The 20,440-nt window shown below is 36.8% G+C and overlaps 1 protein-coding gene across 1 annotated transcript in view; it reads left to right on the top strand.

Annotated features, from left to right (window-relative positions):
• Positions 1-20,440, top strand: part of NRXN3 (neurexin 3) — a 1,550,407-nt gene that overhangs the window by 678,664 nt on the left and 851,303 nt on the right. The window contains exons 11-14 of the mRNA XM_070753995.1: positions 9,009-9,128; positions 17,770-18,151; positions 18,401-18,591; positions 19,704-19,877. Coding sequence (XP_070610096.1) covers positions 9,009-9,128; positions 17,770-18,151; positions 18,401-18,591; positions 19,704-19,877 — 867 coding nt within the window. The remainder of the gene's footprint in view (positions 1-9,008; positions 9,129-17,769; positions 18,152-18,400; positions 18,592-19,703; positions 19,878-20,440) is intronic.

Here is a 20,440-nt window from a genome sequence, read left to right as displayed (position 1 = left end):
AAAATTGCCCATATGTAAGTACATGCATTTAGGGCAAAATCATTAAGATTTCTGTTTTATGGAGCTGTCCAGCTCTGTAATGCCACAAGTGCTTTCCAATCTAGCGTGAAGAGTGATATATATTTTGTATTTTTTAATGTATCACGTACCCTGTTTCCCTCAAAATAAGACGTCCCCTGATAATAAGACCAATCGGGCTTTTGAGTACATGGTGATAAGGCTAAGCTCTTATTTCAGGATTGGAAAAAAAATAAGACAGAGTCATATTTTTGTGGAAACATGGTAGCTGAAACAGGTAACTCTCAGAACCTTCTTCAGGATCTACCAAATAAATCACAGGCATTAAACCTTGATCCACTGATTATTGATTGGTTTGTTTTCTTCCTGGACAGAAGGGCATTATCTGAGATCTAAGGTCCTATAACTTTTCTATCTCAACCCAGTATTTAGAATATCAGAGCCTGAGAGACAAAGCAGTAAATCCTGACTAGAATTTACAGAAAGACAAAATAAAAGCTCTTTCTTATTGAAACCACAACCTCCTAAATATTTTGCTAACATTCTGTCCATCTTGCATAGGAAAGCATTTTTATTTGCTAGATGCAATGTTCTGCCACCCATGCCCTTGTTTGGATGGAGCAATTGGGAGTGTTCTGTTGCATTGCCCTCCATATTAACTACCATGTTCTGATTTAATAATGGCTTTGCTAATTAGCTATTTGGGTTGGTTTAATGAGGGAATGTTTTCTTCTTGTTAGATTGATTTACAAAAATATCTAAGAAGGCTGCCAATTTCCATTTAATCATGATTTTTGTCTTTTTTTTAACCTGTCCATCAAGGTGCTCTCTTATTCATATTTCTAACATAAACTCAAAGTATTTTATGCATTTTAGACATTTTTTCTGGTGACAAACACCAACATTTTCTGGGTTTTTTGCCTAAAGTATGGGAAGCCCGGGAAACTGCAGAATCGGGCATGCAAATCATTTCAAAAATGTTTCAGTCTTCATATAGTCCTTATTGAGTTCACAATACTTTCAAGTTCAAAATGAGTTAGCTCTGATTACCCTGGGAATGTTTTTTGTTCTGAATTACATCTCTAGAATGGTTAAAACTCTTTTTTCATTTGATAATTTGTATATTATGACTTGAAATCAGAGAACCTTAAGTTCAAAATAGTTTGTATATGAGTCCTGCAGACTGAAGACTGTTTGAAGATGTATTTTTAGAAGAAAAGGGCTATTCTTACATATATCTCAATGTTCTATTGAGACAAGTGCACATTTTTATTGACATAATATTCTCTTTGAAAAATAATGCAATGCCATTAGTGGAATAGACATTATTTAAAAAATAAATTAGACATTTTTTGGCATAGCCTCCTTAACACTGTTGTACTTATTTCAGTTCAGCTAAAATGAATGTCTTATTCTGTAATTAGTAATAGAATAGTCCAAACATGTTTGTAAATATTATGACATTTGTGGATTATATATGAATACCAGTGTTCACAGTTTACTGTAGAAAGTTTGTCAGTGGAAAAGCCCTTTGACATGTTAAAGTCAAGTAGCTAAAAATGACCTCGAGTTGTTTTCTAAATTTGAGAATTTGTAAGCAATATGCATGCTGCAAATATTAACCCTGATACTCTCCTCGTATTTACTATACACTTGTTACACTCCAGGTCCTATTAGACCCAGAGTATAAAAAGGTTGGTTCTAGCTACTGGAATGGTCTTTTTGAATACTTTTTCACTAGTATACTAATTTGAACATTTCTGAACACAATGAAATGAAAATCGAAGTGAAAAAAATAATGCTTATTTGTTTAGTTTGCTCATCAAACCCTGCCCGCCATTTTTGTGAAATTTTGTTCATTTTCATCTAGATTAGGATGCAAATTCTGACTTTTTTTGACCATCTTTGGTATTGGGAAACTAATTTGAACATTTCTAAACATAATGAAATGAAAATTGAAATAAAAAAATTGATGCTTATTAGTTTATTTTGCTCAGAAAAGGGCCTCGCCCCCACGACTGTGTGCACTTTTTTCAATTTATAGATAGAATAGCCTGCCAAATCAGAATTTTTTGACCATCTTTGGCATTGGCATACTAATTTGAACATTCTGAACATAATGAAATTAAAATTAAAATGAGAAAAAATGATGTTCGCAAAGATTATACACATACATGCTCCTCCGGGTCCTTTTAGACCCAAAGTATAAAAAGGTTGGTTCTAGCTACTGGAATGGTTTTTTTTGAATGAAATGAAAATTGAAATAAAAAAATTGATGCTTATTAGTTTATTTTGCTCAGAAAAGGGCCTCGCCCCCACGACTGTGTGCACTTTTTTCAATTTATAGATAGAATAGCCTGCCAAATCAGAATTTTTTGACCATCTTTGGCATTGGCATACTAATTTGAACATTCTGAACATAATGAAATTAAAATTAAAATGAGAAAAAATGATGTTCGCAAAGATTATACACTTCTGCTCCTCCGGGTCCTTTTAGACCCAAAGTATAAAAAGGTTGGTTCTAGCTACTGGAATGGTTTTTTTGAATACTTTTTTCACTAGTACACTAATTTGAACATCCCTCATCACAAACAAATGAAAAATGAAATGAAAAAAAAAAAGGATTTTGCGGGCGAATGAACAGCAACAAGCAAAGGAGCATAATTCTCGCTGAGCATCTTTGCTTTCAACTCTACTTACTAAGTTTAGGGATTTTGGAGGCCACACTTTTTCATCTGACTTCTCCTGTTCTGATGCTGCTTTGATGTTACTTAAAGATAGCCACTGGTTCAGCTAGAGTAGCTTTACTACTCATATTTTTAATTCTGGGCCATGGGACTAATTCAGAATATGCAACTGGGCCAAAATGCAATATCCTGAGTAGCCAGTGGGGACGGGGAAGTTTAGCTCTATAGCAAAAATGTTATGAATAGAATAGAGTAGAGTAGAATAGAATAGAATAGAATAGAACAGAATAGAATGCCCAAGCAGGAGGTTGGATTAGAAGACCTCCAAGGTTCCTTCCAATGTTGTTGTTGTCGATGATGATGATGTTGTTATTGTTGTTGTTGATGAAATAGAATAGAATAGAATAGAATTCTTTATTAGCCAAGTGTGATTGGATACACGAGAATTTGTCTTGGTGTATATGCTCTCAGTGTACATAAAAGAAAAATATACATTTGTCAAGAATCATGAGGTACAACACTTAATGATTGTCATAGGATACAAATAAGCAATCAGGAAACAATCAATATTAATATAAATTGTAAGGATACAAGCAACAAGTTACAGCCATACAGTCATAAGCGGGAAGAGATGGGTGATAGGAATGATGAGAAGACTAATAGTAACAGTAATGCAGCTTTAGTGAATAGTTGGACAGTGGTGAGGAAGTTATTTAGTAGAGTGATGGCTTTTTGGGGGGGAAATCTGTTCTTGTGTCTAGTTGTCTTGATGTACAGTGCTCTATAGTGTTATTTTGAGGGTTAGGTAGTTGAAATAATGTATGTCCAGGATACGAGGGGTCAATAAATATTTTCATGGCACTCTTTTTGACTGGTGCAGTATACAGGTCATCAATGGAAGGTAGGTTGGTAGTAATTTTTGTCTGCAGTTCTGATATACCTGTATATTATATTGCTTGTATATTTTGTGGATAGAGCAGAATAGTACATTGAGCTTGGCTATTTTACAATATGGCAATGGTCTCACTCAACCTGGAAAGATGGAATGAAGCAGACTTTACAGGTAAGAAAAGTAGGATCAAAGCTCAGAAGCCTGAAGGATATTCTGTGATCCTCATTTTGCTGCAAGAATGTTTCTGGTAAGGAATGTTTAAACTAGTATTTGCATAAAGAATAAATGTGTGAGTGAATGTGGATGGATTTATAATTTATTGTGATTCATTTGTTTCTCTGTATTACAATGCTCCTCAAGGAAGTAGGTTATTTTTCAACCCTTTATATTTAATGATAATGATTATTTAACCAGTATATCTGTATGATATATTGGTTAATATATGTACGATAAATAATATTCTATCTAGAAAACAAACAATTTCATTATTTTACTTTCCTTCCCTCCTTCCTTCCTTCCTCCCTCCCTCCCTCCCTCCCTCCCTCACTCACTCACTCACTCCCTTCCTTTTAATTTTCTTCTTTCTTCTTATTTCTAAGAATAACGCTTTACTTTACTTTACTGAGGACAGTTTAATATCTTTAAATTATTAGTTTAAAGACCATTAATACTCATAGTGAGGATCTATAACAATGCATGTCTCCAATATAAGAGAATGTATTGCTACTCCTGCCATTCTTACTGTGAGTATAGTGTTATAGTAACCATAACAGTATAACAAACTTGGCAGGGACCTTGCAGGTCTTCTAGCCCAATCTCCTGCTCTATATTATGAATTAATTTTTAGTTCAGGCATAACTTTCTTCTCCTGCATTTGTTAAGGCAGTGTTTCCCAACCTTGGCAACTTGAAGATATCTGGACTTCAACTCCCAGAATTCCCCAGCCAGCATTTGCTGGCTGGGGAATTCTGGGAGTTGAAGTCCAAATATCTTCAAGTTGCCAAGGTTGGGAAACACTGTGTTAAGGTATATGCTAATCTTTTCACTTCTTATTTGAACGTATACGTTAGGTAATGAGCAATAACAACAAGAAATATCTATCTATCTATCTATCTATCTATCTATCTATCTATCTATCATCTCTCTCTCTCTCCATCCTTCCATCCATCCATCCATCCATCCATCCATCCATCCATCCATTTATGTGACTTGTATGCCACCCAATTCCATATGGACTCTGAGTGGCTAACAGTAATATAAACAATAAAAACAGCAGTATAAAACTTTAAAAACAATTATGAAACCCTTAATTCACAAACATTCATCTATTCAACAATGTAAAGATAGCAATTAAAAACTATATAACAGTTCATCCATACAGCTGGGATAAGATGGAACCATTCACCAGCTCCAGGTCTGTCGGAAAAGCCATGTTTTTACGCCTCCCCCCCAGAATGCCAGGAGCGAGGGGATCATGTAGATTTTATTTATTTATTTATTTATTTATTGGAGTTATATGCCGCCCCTCTCCGTGGGCCTCCATGGACCCCTCTCCGTGGATCTCAAGGAGAAGTTGGTTCCACAGGACTGGGGCCGCCACAGAGAAGGCCCTCCCATGCAATCCTGCTAGCCGACACTGGCTGGCTGAAGGAACCTTGAGAAGGCCAACCCTGTGGGACTTACTGGATGCTGGGAGGTACGTGGCAGGATGTGATCCCATACATAATCTGGTCCTAAGCCATGTAGGCCTTTAAATGTAATAACCAACAAATAATCAACAAAAGGTAATAACCAATAAACTGACCACCAAAATACTTAGTGACCTGTTGCCATCTCATAAAAGCCATTAGAAAATAGAAATAGTCTATTCGCTGTTGTTTCTGTCTCTCCCTCCCTCCTTCTCCCATCCCCCTTTATGGTCATTGGCTGCCAATTCCCTATCTGTAAATTAAATAAGGGAACAAATAATGTTTTTAGAAATTATTTTTTGACAGACCACTTGCACCGCTGCCTATATTATTAAATTTTGTTGCTGTGGCAACTTTGATGATATAACTGTAAAAAAAAGGGTGATGTTGAGCAGAAATTTACAGGAGGTAATTGTGGCTGACAAATGGTTCCTTTCTCACTGCAGATGTCTCCCAAATAACAAAAACAAAAGGCACTGAAAGAAAACAGCAAAGCTATATAACAAAGAAGGAAGGGGTGATAAATAGATTTAAAATGATTTTCGATAATCACACAGCAAGTTTATTCTAGGCATAGCTAAAAAGGCTTAGAAGACAGGATAATCCTTTCTCTTGCAAGCTTCTCTGAGCTACTCAGAGTTTTGATCTCTGGATGTCACTTGTTTTATATACAGTTGAAGTCTAGAAAGTGAAGTAGTACCAATACAGTATTTACTCCACCTAATATTAACATTAAGAGAAAAGTTTAATCCTTTTAAGAAAACCAGCTAAACATTTCCCATCCTAAAAAAAACCAGATATAAGAGTACTGTGGACATCACAAAACAGACAGAAATTGAATTATTTGGCTACATTTTTTTTTAAAAAAAGGCTATTGGCTCTCATTTGCTTGGCTTGCCTATTATCTACGTAGTCTACAGAGAGGGGCGACATACAAATCTGATAAATAAATAAATTATCATTATGGGATCAGATTAATCACTTCTTTCCTTGGTTTTTGTGCCTGATCTTAAAAGCAAAATGGTTGTACCCAGAAGAAAGATGTAAATTTTGTCACATTTAATTAGTTGTTAAATGTTTTCATAGAATGTACCCATAAAGTACTGATGTTACAATTTTTTAAAAGAACTTTAGCAAGGGAAAAAAAGATGATAACCTGCTGGTTAAATTTATTACATTTATGCTATATGAATCTTCATAATAAAGATAACCAACTGTGATATATGGGCTAATTTGTTCAGACTGAGTGGATCTAAACTGACTCTACTCAAATTTCTAATTCCAATTTATTTTCAAACTCTAGAAATGTAGGAAGTTTAAATTTAAGTTTAATTGGATTTGTATGCCACCCCTCTCCGAGGACTCGGGGCGGCTCACAGCATATATAGAAGACAAACAGTACAATAGATCCAATTAATACAATTAAAAAACTTTAAAAACACTTTAAAAACATTTATTAACATTCACCCAATAAATTACGCTAAAAACACTCGTTGGTCAGGGGAAAGATCTAATGACCCCAGGCCTGGCAACAAAGATGAGTTTTTAAACTCTTTCGAAAGGCAAGGAGGGTGGAGGCAGTGCAAATCTCTGGGGGGAGCTGATTCCAGAGGGCCAGGGCTCCCACAGAGAAGGCTCTTCCCCTAGCCCCTGCCAACCGCCATTGGTTGGTTGACGGGACCCTGAGGAGACCAACTCTGTGGGATCTCACTGGTAACTGGAATTCGTGCAGCAGAAGGCGGTCTCGGAGATAATCTGGTCCTATGCCATGTAGGGCTTTATAGGTCATAACCAACACTTTGAATTGTGTCCAGAAACCAATCGACAGCCACTGCAGTCCGCGGAGTGATGATGAGATATGGGCATGTCTTGGAAGGCCCAAAACCGCTCATGCGGCTGCATTTTGCACGATTTGAAGTTTCCAAACACTCTGCAAAGGTAGCCCCATGTAGAGAGCATTGCAGTAGTTGAACCTCAAAGTGATAACAGCTCAGGCTGTTGCTGCTTAATGCCAGGTCTGCTGTAAATAAAGCTCCCTTTATCCAGGATTTTTAAAGCCCATAAAATTATGGGAATAAATAATTTAATAATAAAACAATTCAGATCTAAATTTGGATTCCAAAAGTACTTTCACTGCTTAGACATGGATTGTTGCAGTTGAAATGGCTAGTTATGGCTAGTTATATAGATACTATGGCTAGTTATATAGAAGATACTATGGCTAGTTATGACTAGTTATATTGAAGATACTTCTATATAACTAATTTTCAGAGAGGGGCATCATACAAATCTAATAAATTATTATTATTATTATTATTATTATTATTATTATTACTACTACTACTACTACTACTTACATAGAGGAGCAGAAATTGAGTCAGTTTCTGAAATGTCTTAATCAGATCAATCAACTCTGATGAACTGGAATGAGTAGATATTTCTTCACAGACTTCATTATCTTTTATTATTATCCTAACATCATAATTAATACACATTGAAGGCAAGGACATTTGCTCCATGAACAATATGATTTGTTTTGAAATTTTGCAAGGCGATATTAGTTATAATTATAATATTAAAATATATATTAGCTGAATGCAGACTTATAACCATCTGCCTCTCAATCCAAATCATTTGTCAAATGAGAATGTTGCCTTACGTAGAACCACCACTGAAGTTCAATTTATTACAAAGTTCCAATGTATCATTACAATAGAATCTTCATGCTGTAGTGCAAGCATTTAAACTTAGGTTAATGTTGTTTGCACCACAACAGCTTTATTTTTATTTTTGTATTTGGAATTCATTTACGCACACCACAATATACATGGTTTTTCTTTTCTATAAATGTTTTTCTCCCCCTCTAAGGGCACTGAATTTATAAATGAATATTTATTGAAAAAGAAAATTAAAAAGTGTTGCATATCCAATTTTGCCTTTAGGAGCATTGTTTACCAGAGAATTTGTAGAAAATGTTTAAGTGGGAATTAGGCCTACAAAAATATATGAGTAATAAAGCAGAGGGAGAAGTCTGGAATGATAGTGATACCTGTTGCAAAATGTAAAGGGAATAAAATTGCTTTGATGTGGTTTATTCTTGACCTGAAGTCATGCTTACTGAAAACAACATGGGATAAATGATCATCAGAGTAATAGAAGATCTATTGATCATGAAATTAAGCAATGGCATGTTAGTTTCCGTGATAAACTTTAATCTAAGAATGATAAAAGTGCCTTTGTGGTGATAGTGTTTATGATGTTTGATTGGAACCAAAGAGGTCAAGATTCAAATTCATCCTTAGTTATCAGAACTCAGTTAGCCACTGAGTATTCATTAGCCAATCACCTCTTCTCAACCAAGCCTACCTCACAAGACTTGTGTAGGCACAAAATGAAAGAAGATTCTTACGAACACCAGCTTGAACTCTGGGAGGAAAGGTAAGATACCAATCTACTAGATGATAAAACATGAAGAACACATAAATACTTTCCATACAGGAAAAGGACAGCAGTAACTGTAAGAGAATAATAACCTCCATCAGTTTTAATTAGACCAAATATGCAAGTTTATTAGATATGTAAGTGCATATCTTTCTGCCATCTCTGAATTAAGTAGCTTCTACCTATTCACACCAAGGTGATTTCAGTGGTGTTTTTTCCAACCAAGCAAAATGTTGCTATGATGTGATTTTAACACTTGCTTCTATTTGGTGCTGTCTTCAGGTAAAGGACCAGAAACCCTTTATGCTGGGCAAAAACTCAATGATAATGAGTGGCACACTGTCCGAGTGGTACGCCGAGGAAAGAATCTCAAACTTACAGTTGATGATGATGTTGCCGAAGGTGAGTGGGTTCATCTCTGTTTACTAAATGTGACTCCTTTGCTTTTGAACTTACATCCCATAATACAAGACAGAATTCTGTGAGATATACCTGAAGAATGAAAGAGATAAACAAAGTGGATTACACTATAAACTATGTGGCACAGATGCAACCTCAGCTCCTGATTTCAGCATTATGAAGAACAAGGTTAGCCAGGTAAGCACTTGACCCAGATCAAAGTCTGGAACACTGTGCAAAGGATGAAGGGAGTAAAGGAGGATTTTAGACTATTTTGTTTATATTCATGCTTCATTCAATCAGTGTTGACAAAAACTGCTTCTTACCATTTTAAGTTGTACATTCCTTTTTACTTCATATCTGTAATCATCTACTGTGAAATTCCTGTGGACATTCCCAGTGTAAGAAAAGAAATTATGAACATATTCTATAATTTTTTTTTTAGAATTTTGAAAGAATTTAAGAAAAAACGATTATAAGTTTGCAAAGATCATCTGCTTTAATGGTGTAGAATGGAAGTCCAAAAACTTCACACCAGTCCAGATGCAACCTGGCAGTGAGTTGGATGTGGCCCATTGTAGCTCCCATGTTCTACCTTCTTCTTGTCTCCATGTCCAAGTCATTTCCTATCTATTCTCCACTGTACCACTTTCACAAATGCTGCCCTTTCTTTTCTTGCCTTTTGCTTTTCTATCTTTTCTCCACTTTTCTTTTTGTGTTTACTGCATTATCTGTTGGAGGTAATCTATCTATCTATCTATCTATCTATCTATCTATCTATCTATCTATCTATCTATCTATCTATCTATCTATCTATCTATCTTTCTTTCTTTCTTTCATCCTTTCTTTCTTTTCCTTCCTTCCTTCCTTACCTCCCTCCCTCCCCCTCCTCCATAAAAATATAATCAGATAATACCACAAATGGCTAATATAAAAGCTAATTTAATTTTTTTTAAGTGTCCCACCACTTTTAGGCTATGGCCCTTACTCAAAAGCCAAGTATGGTCCTTAAGCTGACACACACTTTGTATACAATGATGTAAAATACAGTATACAATAAAGTTAGAATCAATGTTATGGTGAAGAAGTTGAAAACTATAATATAGTTTTATGGACTTAAATGTAGATATCAAGACACACTGAAAAATAAAGATGTCAACTTAGCAGCTTAAAATATGTTCTTGTATTCAAGCATATTATATTATTTGTTTGATTGTTTGTTTGTTTCTATAAATAATTAAAGGCAGCAGACAGAATACTCCTTCTTACTCCTATTTTCCCAAAATGACAACCCTCTGAGGTGGGTATGGATAATAGAAAGCCCAAATGTCAAGAATATATCTGCCCAATAGAAATTAAAAAATGATCTGACTATAAATTTTAAAAAATAAATAAGCAAAGGTGAGGAGGGGAAATGCATGCATTGCTTTTCTAAAAAGAAAAATCTTACAAATTAATGACAACTCAATCTATTTTTCATATTTACTATGATTTAGTATACGTACTGAGGATTTTCCAAAAAATATTTTTATGCTTCTATGGATAATTTATCTGTGCTAAGAAAGAAGCAGTTCTAGGGCTTGGCCACATGATGGCATGTGTTACTTTAACTACAACAAAGCTTGTCAGAAATAAATTGTGTGTGTTTAAGAAGTAAGGTACGTAAGTCATAGCCCAGTTTTGATAACATTAAGTTCATAAATCCAAATGTGAAATCCTAAACCACTTTAATTACTTATTAAAGCACACAATGTAGCATCATGCCTACCGAGTTACAAATTAACACTTATGTAGTTAACACTGGTGATCATCTATACGCCTACTGATTAATTCACACGCAAAAGAATGGGTGAATGCTTTTATATATTGCAAGTAACAATGGGAACTATATGCCTGTTCATTTGTGTAAATAAGGAAAAAAATAATTTAATTAGATTTTTTTCTGCAAGCAAATAATTAATGACCGGTATTGAATCACACCATGATGAAATGGAGAGGCAATTTGCTACTTGAAGTTAATGAGGCTGTTCTTATCCATTCTCTTCTTTTGCCTTACCCCCTGCCACATCGTTGAGCAAATGATAACAAAAATAATGTCAGACAGTAGGGTGAAACTCTTTTTTTTCCTGTGCAAAGCAGCAGGATGACAACATTATCATTTTTATGACTTTGTCCTCATTTTTCTTTTCCTTCTCCACCCTTGCCCTTGACAATTTATGGACAATCCTCAAAGTGGAAAACAAATATTACCCCCAAATTTGGAATTGCTTGTACGTGGAAGATCCAGTTCAATAAATTGATAAGTCAATTTAGCACTTAATGGAGGAATAATTTCCATTCAACAACCTAAATTATAATATTGGAAGAGATCAAGATGGGGAAATTATTCATATCCAAGAAACTTTTTTTAAAAATTGGATACTCTTTGGGCCATCCTTTATTTTGTAATTTGAAAAACCAGGGTATTTGAGTCTACGGAGAGGGATGGCATACAAATCTAATAAATAATAATAATAATAATTCTATAATTTAGGGACTGGCAGCATATTGATCAGTTTGACAACTTACCACCATGACTTTCCCTTTGTGGGTTTTGACTGAACTCTACAGTGTCTTGTATCTGACTGACTGATTTCCTTTTCTTCTTCAGAAAAAACTAATGAAATAGGGCAAAAATAGCGAACCTATCACCTTCTCTGTGGGGACATGAGCCATCACCCCGTTTCAGCTCTGCATGTACGCGACTCCCACTGATCAGCTGGCCGGCAGGTCTCTGACAAACATGCATGGAAGCAGCGCACATGCGTGAAGGCCACATGCCCCTGCACAGGGCACATGTGTGTGTGGGGGCAAACGCCCCTGCACGGGGGTGTGGTGCATGTGTGGGGTTTCAGGCACACATGGATGCATTTGAGGTACACATGCGCACTTTGGCCACTCAGTCCGGAAAAGGTTAGCCATCACTAACCTAGTCTGAGACAAAACCCTTTTTTTTTGTTAGTTAAAAAAGTACAGGTTGGCTCTGGATTTTCAATAGTTATCATTAATTTTATTTATTTATTATTTATTAATTAGATTTGTATGCTGCCCCTCTCGGGGCGGCTAACAACAGTAAAAAGACAATATAAACAAATCTAATATTAAAAGTAATGTAAAAATCCCCAATTTAAGAAACCAATCATACATATGGACATACCATGCATAAATTTTATAAGCCTAGTGGGAAGGGAATATCTCAATTCCCCCATGCCTGATGACAGAGGAGAGTTTTAAGGAGCTTACAAAAGGCAAGGTGGGTGGGGGCAACTCTGATATCTGGGGGGAGTTGGTTCCAGAGGGTTGGGGCTGCCACAGAGAAGGCTCTTCCCCTGGGTCCCGCCAAACGACATTGTTTAGTCGACGGGACCTGGAGAAGGCCAACTCTGTGGGACCTAATTGGTTGCTGGGATTCGTGCGGCAGAAGAAGGTCCCGGAAATATTCTGGTCCAATGCCATGAAGGGCTTTATAGGTCATAACCAACACTTTGAATTGTAACCGGAAACCGATTGGCAACCAATGCAGACTGAGGAGTGTTGGTGTGACATGGGCATATTTAGGAAGGCCCATGATAGCTCTCGCAGCTGCATTCTGCATGATCTGAAATTTCTGAACACTTTTCAAAGGCAGCCCCCTGTAGAGAGCGTTACAGTAGTCGAACCTCGAGGTGATGAGGGCATGAGTGACTGTGAGCAGTGAGTCCCGGTCCAAATAGGGCCGCAACTGGTGCACCAGGCAAACCTGGGCAAACGCCCCGGTTCTTTCCAAATATCTTTGGAAATACTTTCCAAATATCAGCTCAGAGTCTTTGAGTGATGATTTTGAGAATTGGCCACATGGGAGTGTTCTTAGAGTAGCGAAATACTCTAAGAACACTACCCTGCTATTTAATATCTACATGAAACCTCTGGGTGAGATCATCCAAGGACATGGGGTGAGGTCTCATCAGTGATGTGCTGGTGCCTGGAGGCTGTTAGGGTCTGGATGGATGCCAACAGGCTCAACTCAACCCTGACAAGACGGAGTGGCTGTGGGTTCTGGCCTCCCAAGGACAATCCCATCTGTCCGTCCATTACACTGGGGGGGGGGAATCATTGACCCCCTCAGAGAGGGTCAGCAACTTGGGTGTCCTCCTAGATCCACAGCTGACTTTAGAACATCACCTTTTGGCTGTGGCAAGGGGGGCATTTACCCAGGTTCGCCTGGTGCACCAGTTGTGGCCCTATTTGGACAGGGAGTCCCTGCTCACAGTCACTCATGCCCCCATCACTTCGAGGTTCGACTACTGCAACGCTCTCTACATGGAGCTACTGCTGAAAATACTATGGATAGCTATAGAAGCACGCAGCTACTAACTGACTGTGGGTTTCTCATGAGTGATCCAAATGAGAGAAAAAACTTTGGACAAACAACTTCTCAGGGTGAGACAACCCAGATCAGATGCAGGAAGCCCCTTTTATTCAAAGCAAACAAAGAAAGGCAGGCTTCTTTGATGCTACATTTCACATGGGTCAATTACACCAATTCGAACTCATAACGTATTAAGCGTACAAAATGCACACAAATTATCCTACAATTTCAAAGTGTTGATTCATGAGAAAAAGAAAGCAAGAGCGAGAGAGGGGCCCCATCACCCCACCTCATGATATATAATGTTGCAAACTTTTCTAGACTAGCAGCAGAGAAAACGAGATAAGAGTGCTAGGGAGGAGAGGGGTTGCTAGGGAAACTGGGGCCATCATACGTGTCATGCTCAAGGTCTGCATGCACATCCCAAGGCTAGTTCCCACGTATTCCCACTGATAGCCACAAAAAATAAAACACATGAATTGATTGGTAATCAAATCAATACAAAGTTCTCACTCAAGGCAAAAATGATCAGGCTTAAATTATCTTTCTTTAGACTCATTATGCAAAGACTTAGTTCTATGAAAAGGGTCTAATGGTAAGAAAGGTGGAAAATAGAGGATAACCAGCAGCATATTCCTTCCCCTAGGCCATTACAAGTTATGCATGGTATGTTTGTGTGTATGTCTCGTTTTTTTATAATTAGGGCTTTTAGTTGTTTTATTAAATTGGATTGTTACATATTGTCTTTTGCTATTGTTGTTAGCCACCCCGAGTCTGCGGAGAGGGGCGGCATACAAATCCAATGAATGAATGAATGAATGAATGAATGAATGAATGAATGAATGAACGAACGAACGAACGAACGAACGAACGAACGAACGAACGAACAAACAAACAAACAAACAAACAAACAAACAAACAAATCAATAAATGTTGAAGAGGCAATAGGGACACTGTTGGAAGATGTGAAGGACCAGATTTGAGACAAATCATCATGGAGAACATCTAGGTGTCTGCTAAGAGTCGACACTGACTTGATGCACATAATCAATCCATCATCAATCAATAAAAAGTTTGTATTAAATTTGACAAGTTTGCTGAATTGTAATGTTTAATGTTTAACAAGATTTGTATGACGCCCAACTCCAGTGGACTATGAGCAGCTAACAACATATTAAAACAATATAAAAATTACACTGTCAAAATAAAATATAAAAAGCAATCAATAACCCTATTAATAACATTCAAACATTCAATCATTCATGGTTCCAGGCCCACCGGAAAAGCCAGGTCTTAATGACTTTCCAGAAGGCTGGTAGGGCAGGGATAGTGCGAATCTCCAGGGTCAATTGGTTCCAAAGGGTCGGAGCTGCCACAGAGAAGGCTCTTCCCAGTGGCCCTGCCAACTGATATTGCTTGGCAGACCAGATGTGGAGAAGGCCTCTTATTGGCTGCAGGGAAGTGTGAGGTAGTAGACCCATAAATAGCCTGTCCCTAAGCCATGTAGGGACTTAAAGGTGATCAATACCTTGAATTGCATCTGGAGACCAACTGGTAGTCAATGCGGCTCATGGAAAATTGGAGTTATACCTTGGTACACCTACTATGACTCACTCGAAATTATTTTGAATCAGCTATAGTCTCCGAACGCTCTTCAAGGGTATCCCCATGTAGAGATTTAGTCATTTTATTCACTTGATTAAATTGAGTCATCGTCAATCACAACAGTTACTCTGTTATATTAGAATTAAAAAATGAACCACAACATATACAATCCTTGGTACTAAAAAATAAAAGAATGACCCTAATCACAGAAGACAGTATCAGATATCATCTAAGCTCCTAATGCAAACATCAAGGGAAACAACTAAGTCTTCAGAGCCTTACAAATGGCTAACAGAGTTGGGGCCATCCAGATCTCGGGGGAAGGGGGAGACAGGTGCGGCCATAGAAATGAAAAACACTGAAGGGCTTGGTGCAAATTTAAAGCTGAACCTCCAACTTAATGTTAGAAAAAAAAATCAAGACTACACTTCTGCTTGTTCATTATGCTTTCCTTTCCTATTATAGACATAACAGAAACTTTTTCATTCTACTTGTATTTAGTAACTTCTTACCATATTGTCGAAACCCAAACTATGTTAAGATTCAACATTAAGATTAAGTATATGTTTAGTACAAATACCTGATTTCAAAGTGTAGTTATTTTTGTTAATTATAATTAAGGCCTGTGATTGTTTAGGGTTGAGATATTACACTAAAATGTAGTTAATTTAAGTAGAATCAGAGGGCTGAGACTTCTTTGTGGGAGATGGGTGGCTTTTCCAATTGAAAAGCAGTATACAAAGCTGAGAAAACATAGAGTTGTACTCTCATAAATGCTAAAATATGGCTTAAATGTGTTCTGCAGGCGTGTCTCAACCGCCCGTAATTACAGGGTAATTAGTCCAGAAAGGCACACACCACATAATAGAAGGAAAACCCAAAAGTCTTTATCCACAGAAAAACAGAAACAGCTCCCTTTTTAAATGTCAAAGGGATTTTCAGGTACATACAAGGCACAGGTGAAATGCAATCCAAATGCTCACCCAATAACTGGGAAATTGAGTCCAATTTTAAAGTCCAGAAAGTTCACACACAATCTTGAACAGCAAAAATCATGATCTTGATGAAACTATGAATCAGATAAACTGCCATGAGGCTAAAACAGCAGGCTGCTCTTTTATCTGTAGCACTAAGTACAGCAGCCCCACCCAACCACAGGTGGCCTCATTTATCTCCTGTAATAATCCTTCAGTTGTTGTCTCCTATGCATCACTCTACGCATGTGTGGATGTGTCATTCTTGTTCAGAATCCAGGGATGATAAGGATGATTAGTCTCCTCCTGGGCTGTCTGCCAAACTCCCCTCTTCCAAGTCACCCCCACCTTCTTCTTCTTCCGAGGAAACTTCACTCCCTGACTCTGTCGGCAATAAAACAGGCCTATGACATGTTGATGTTTCCCCTGCATCCACCTCCACATTCCTTGCGGCAGGAGCTGGGCCAGAGCCAACCACAACAAAATGTATATCTCAATACAGCCAAGAATTTCATAGTATTAAATACTCTCACATGTTTCGCATTTTGAAATACTTATGCTGGCCATAATTGTTAAATGAAGTCATAGGATTATAAATAATAACAATAGAATGAGAACAGAATCAGTTAACATAATTTAAAGTTTATGAGAAAAGTATTTTATTACAAATTTTTAATTGTATGTATCCTGGTGAAATATATTCTCATCCATTCCTAGTTGGTGCTGTTTTTAAAAGTTTGGTAGCATTCTGCAGAATGTAATTAGATCATATTTGATCAGCAATAAAAGATTGTGACAATAAAATCTACCATGAAATAAAAAAAAATCATTCTCTCAGAAATTGTGAAAGATATATGGAAATGGAAAAGATATAAAGATGATTATTACAGTGACTTGTACAGATTTATTATCTGTATGTTATACAGTGGAAATTTTTATCAGAAGTCACAGTCTAGTGTGTAATTTTAGCTTTTAAAATTCAAAACTGAACCTAGTGGGCTGCCATGCTACTATCCACAAGGCCAGATAATATATTATTGCTGATATTGCTTTGCTTTTAAAATTGTGTCTCTGTTCACTCCATTTTCATTTCAATTGCACTCAAAGCTTAATACAACAAACTCCCTGATAACTTTGATCACATCTTTGCAAAATTGTTTTCTGCAAAGCCAAACTAAAGAAGAAAGAAGAATGTCAGGTCTTACAAGCATGCAGTCTTCTAATGCATTTCTTTCAGTGGTTTACCTTGCATCTTCTGGACAAGATGGTGGAGCCTTAAGGCATCCTTATTTATCATTGTGTTCCCTACATGGGTTGGAATGTAGTCCTAAAATTCTCAGCCAGGAGGGCTAAAAACCACAACAGCTGCAATTTCTTGGCATGGTAGATGCACAGATTTAATGTACCAAGTTATGATAGGTTGACTTGAAGAAACAGCATTAGTATTAATAGAAAAAAAGATTCAGGAACTATTTAGCATTCCACATTTTGATGAGTTGCAGTTCCCAGTATTCCTAGAAAAAAATGGCAATGGTTAAAAATACTAGAAATGGTAGTTTAGCAAGATGTGTCATTATTTATTTATTCCTAAAACAATGGAAATAATTTTGAGTAGGCTTTCTTCTATTACTAGTTACTTCAGATTTTTTTAAAAGTTTTTTTGTGCTTTGATCTTCAGGTACAATGGTTGGTGACCACACTCGCTTGGAGTTCCACAACATTGAGACTGGGATAATGACAGAGAAGCGTTACATCTCTGTCATTCCTTCCAGCTTCATTGGCCACCTTCAGAGCCTCATGTTCAATGGCCTTCTCTACATTGACTTATGCAAGAATGGAGATATTGACTATTGTGAATTGAAAGCCCGCTTTGGGCTCCGTAACATCATTGCTGATCCTGTTACCTTCAAGACCAAGAGCAGCTACCTGAGCCTAGCGACCTTGCAGGCCTATACCTCCATGCATCTCTTCTTCCAGTTCAAGACAACTTCTGCCGATGGTTTCATCCTTTTCAATAGTGGGGATGGAAATGATTTCATTGCAGTTGAGCTGGTCAAGGGGTAAGATTTTTGGTTGGTTCTGGCAATGGATTCATTAAGGAAGGTCTTCCATGTGTTTAAAACCTAATTTTAATTTCCAATTCTTTTATTTTTTTAAAAATTATAACTTTATTGACTTCATAGCTGTAGCATATTTTCTCCAACAAAGCTGCTTTTGTTTCATTTCCTTAAACAAACCATTATTATTTGAAATTTAGAACGATCTTTTTTCTTGAACTTTTTCAAAGCAGGAACTTTTATTTTTTGCAGGTATATACATTATGTGTTTGACCTTGGAAATGGGCCTAATGTTATCAAGGGTAATAGTGATCGCCCACTGAATGACAACCAGTGGCACAATGTAGTTATCACCAGAGACAATAGCAACACCCATAGCCTAAAAGTGGATACCAGGGTTGTTACTCAGGTCATCAATGGTGCCAAAAACCTTGACCTTAAGGGTAAGTAATTGGATCAATTTTGAACTGATTCACCCATGCATGATGATAATTATTCCTAATACCATATCTGTTGAAAGATACGAAAGCTGGATGGGAGTAATAGTGGAATGACAAACAGTATTGGTATTTTCAGTTATAAAGAGATCATGGGTTAGGGAACTCCACTCTGTAGAAAGCAGTAAGACTTTTAAAAGGTATTTTACTGGATAGCTGAACTTTTTTTTTAAGAACTTCATGCATCATAGGGTTGAAATCCAAATCTCTAAGGCAGGAGTCCAGATTAAATCTCCCCAACAGATAGCTGTCTCACTGCTGCTCCACTTGATCATAAACAAGGGAAGGAAAGTCCAGTAATCAGCTAGTAACCTATTCAACTATAAAACAACTTTTCTTCTTATTATTTTTCCTCACATTCATTCAGAATCTGTTTTGTTGTGAGTTAATACTATTGTTATGTGACATATGCTCTGAAATGGTACAGAGTAAAACTTGGCCTTCTGTGTGGCAAATATACTCTGCTCAGTTCTATCTTCCCAATATTAAACTAAATATTCCTAATTCCCTGAACCAGTTGCCAGTTCTTTGATCTTCCTCCTAAAGTATGATGCCTATAATTGACTATAACACTCAGAGTTTGATTCATGGAGCGTAGTGAAATTGTTGTTTGTAATATTGTTGATGCGATGTATAAATTAGTTGGGGGAAAGATCAAAAGCAACGTGAGAAAATATTATTTTACTGAAAGAGCAGTAGAGCCTTGGAACAAACTTCCAGCAGACATGGTTGGTAAATCCACAGTAACTGAATTTAAACATGCCTGGGATAAACATATATCCATTGTAAGATAAAATACAGGAAATAGTATAAGGGCAGACTAGATGGACTATGAGGTCTTTTTCTGCCGTCAGTCTTCTATGTTTCTATGTTTCTAAATATAGCTGCTTACTTCTGTATCACACAGTCGTTTATATAGCAAAGTTCTCTCCTATTAGCATTACCTAAGTTATTATTAGTAATAAGGCTTTTTAATATGCTGATCATAATATAATGGTAAATAGCACCACTTACTGATTTCCTTAGACTTTCCTTGTCTCCTATCTGTTTTCTATTAGGTGACCTGTACATTGCTGGACTGGCTCAAGGAATGTATAGCAATCTCCCAAAGCTGGTAGCATCCAGAGATGGATTTCAGGGCTGCCTAGCATCGGTGGACTTGAATGGGCGTCTACCAGATCTCATTAGTGATGCTCTGCACCGCAGCGGGCAGATTGAACGGGGATGTGAAGGTATAGTTTATTTAAAATGCAATTTCTTTTTGCACAATCCTCCCTCCCTCCTTGCTGTTCTATGCATTGACATTCATTTCCTTCATAAAGCCTCTTACTGATCTATCCTCACTGTGACATCTCCCCATGCTATCCATATACATGTTCCGTATTTGTAATCATCTTGGATGTGCAACATGTGAAAGGAACAAGAGATGGTTCTATATGGCTTTCTTGTTTGATGTATTATATTCCTATCATAAAATACATTATATATGGCATGCACATCACTTGGCTCTCTTAGTTTATGTTTATAATTCTAATCACCTTCAATCAAGAACAGTAATAATAATAATAATAGATTTTATCCAAACAACATCAAATAAATAGCAGAAGAATGACTATATAAATAATATAATGATTAAGGATTTGCCAATATATAAATGATCTGGATACTTAATCCCCCCCAAAATTGAGACCTTACATAATGATGAAATATCTTTGATGTATACGCCTGATATAAAATCTCAATTTTCTAACCTCCAAGCTCTTTAAGCTCTTATGGCATAATAATAATCTATTTG

This window comes from Erythrolamprus reginae, chromosome 1 (assembly GCF_031021105.1).
Source record: "Erythrolamprus reginae isolate rEryReg1 chromosome 1, rEryReg1.hap1, whole genome shotgun sequence".
Classification (NCBI taxonomy): Eukaryota; Metazoa; Chordata; class Lepidosauria; order Squamata; family Dipsadidae; genus Erythrolamprus; species Erythrolamprus reginae.
The sequence above is the reverse complement of the archived record's forward strand: the minus strand, read 5'-3'. Positions and strand labels throughout refer to the sequence as shown.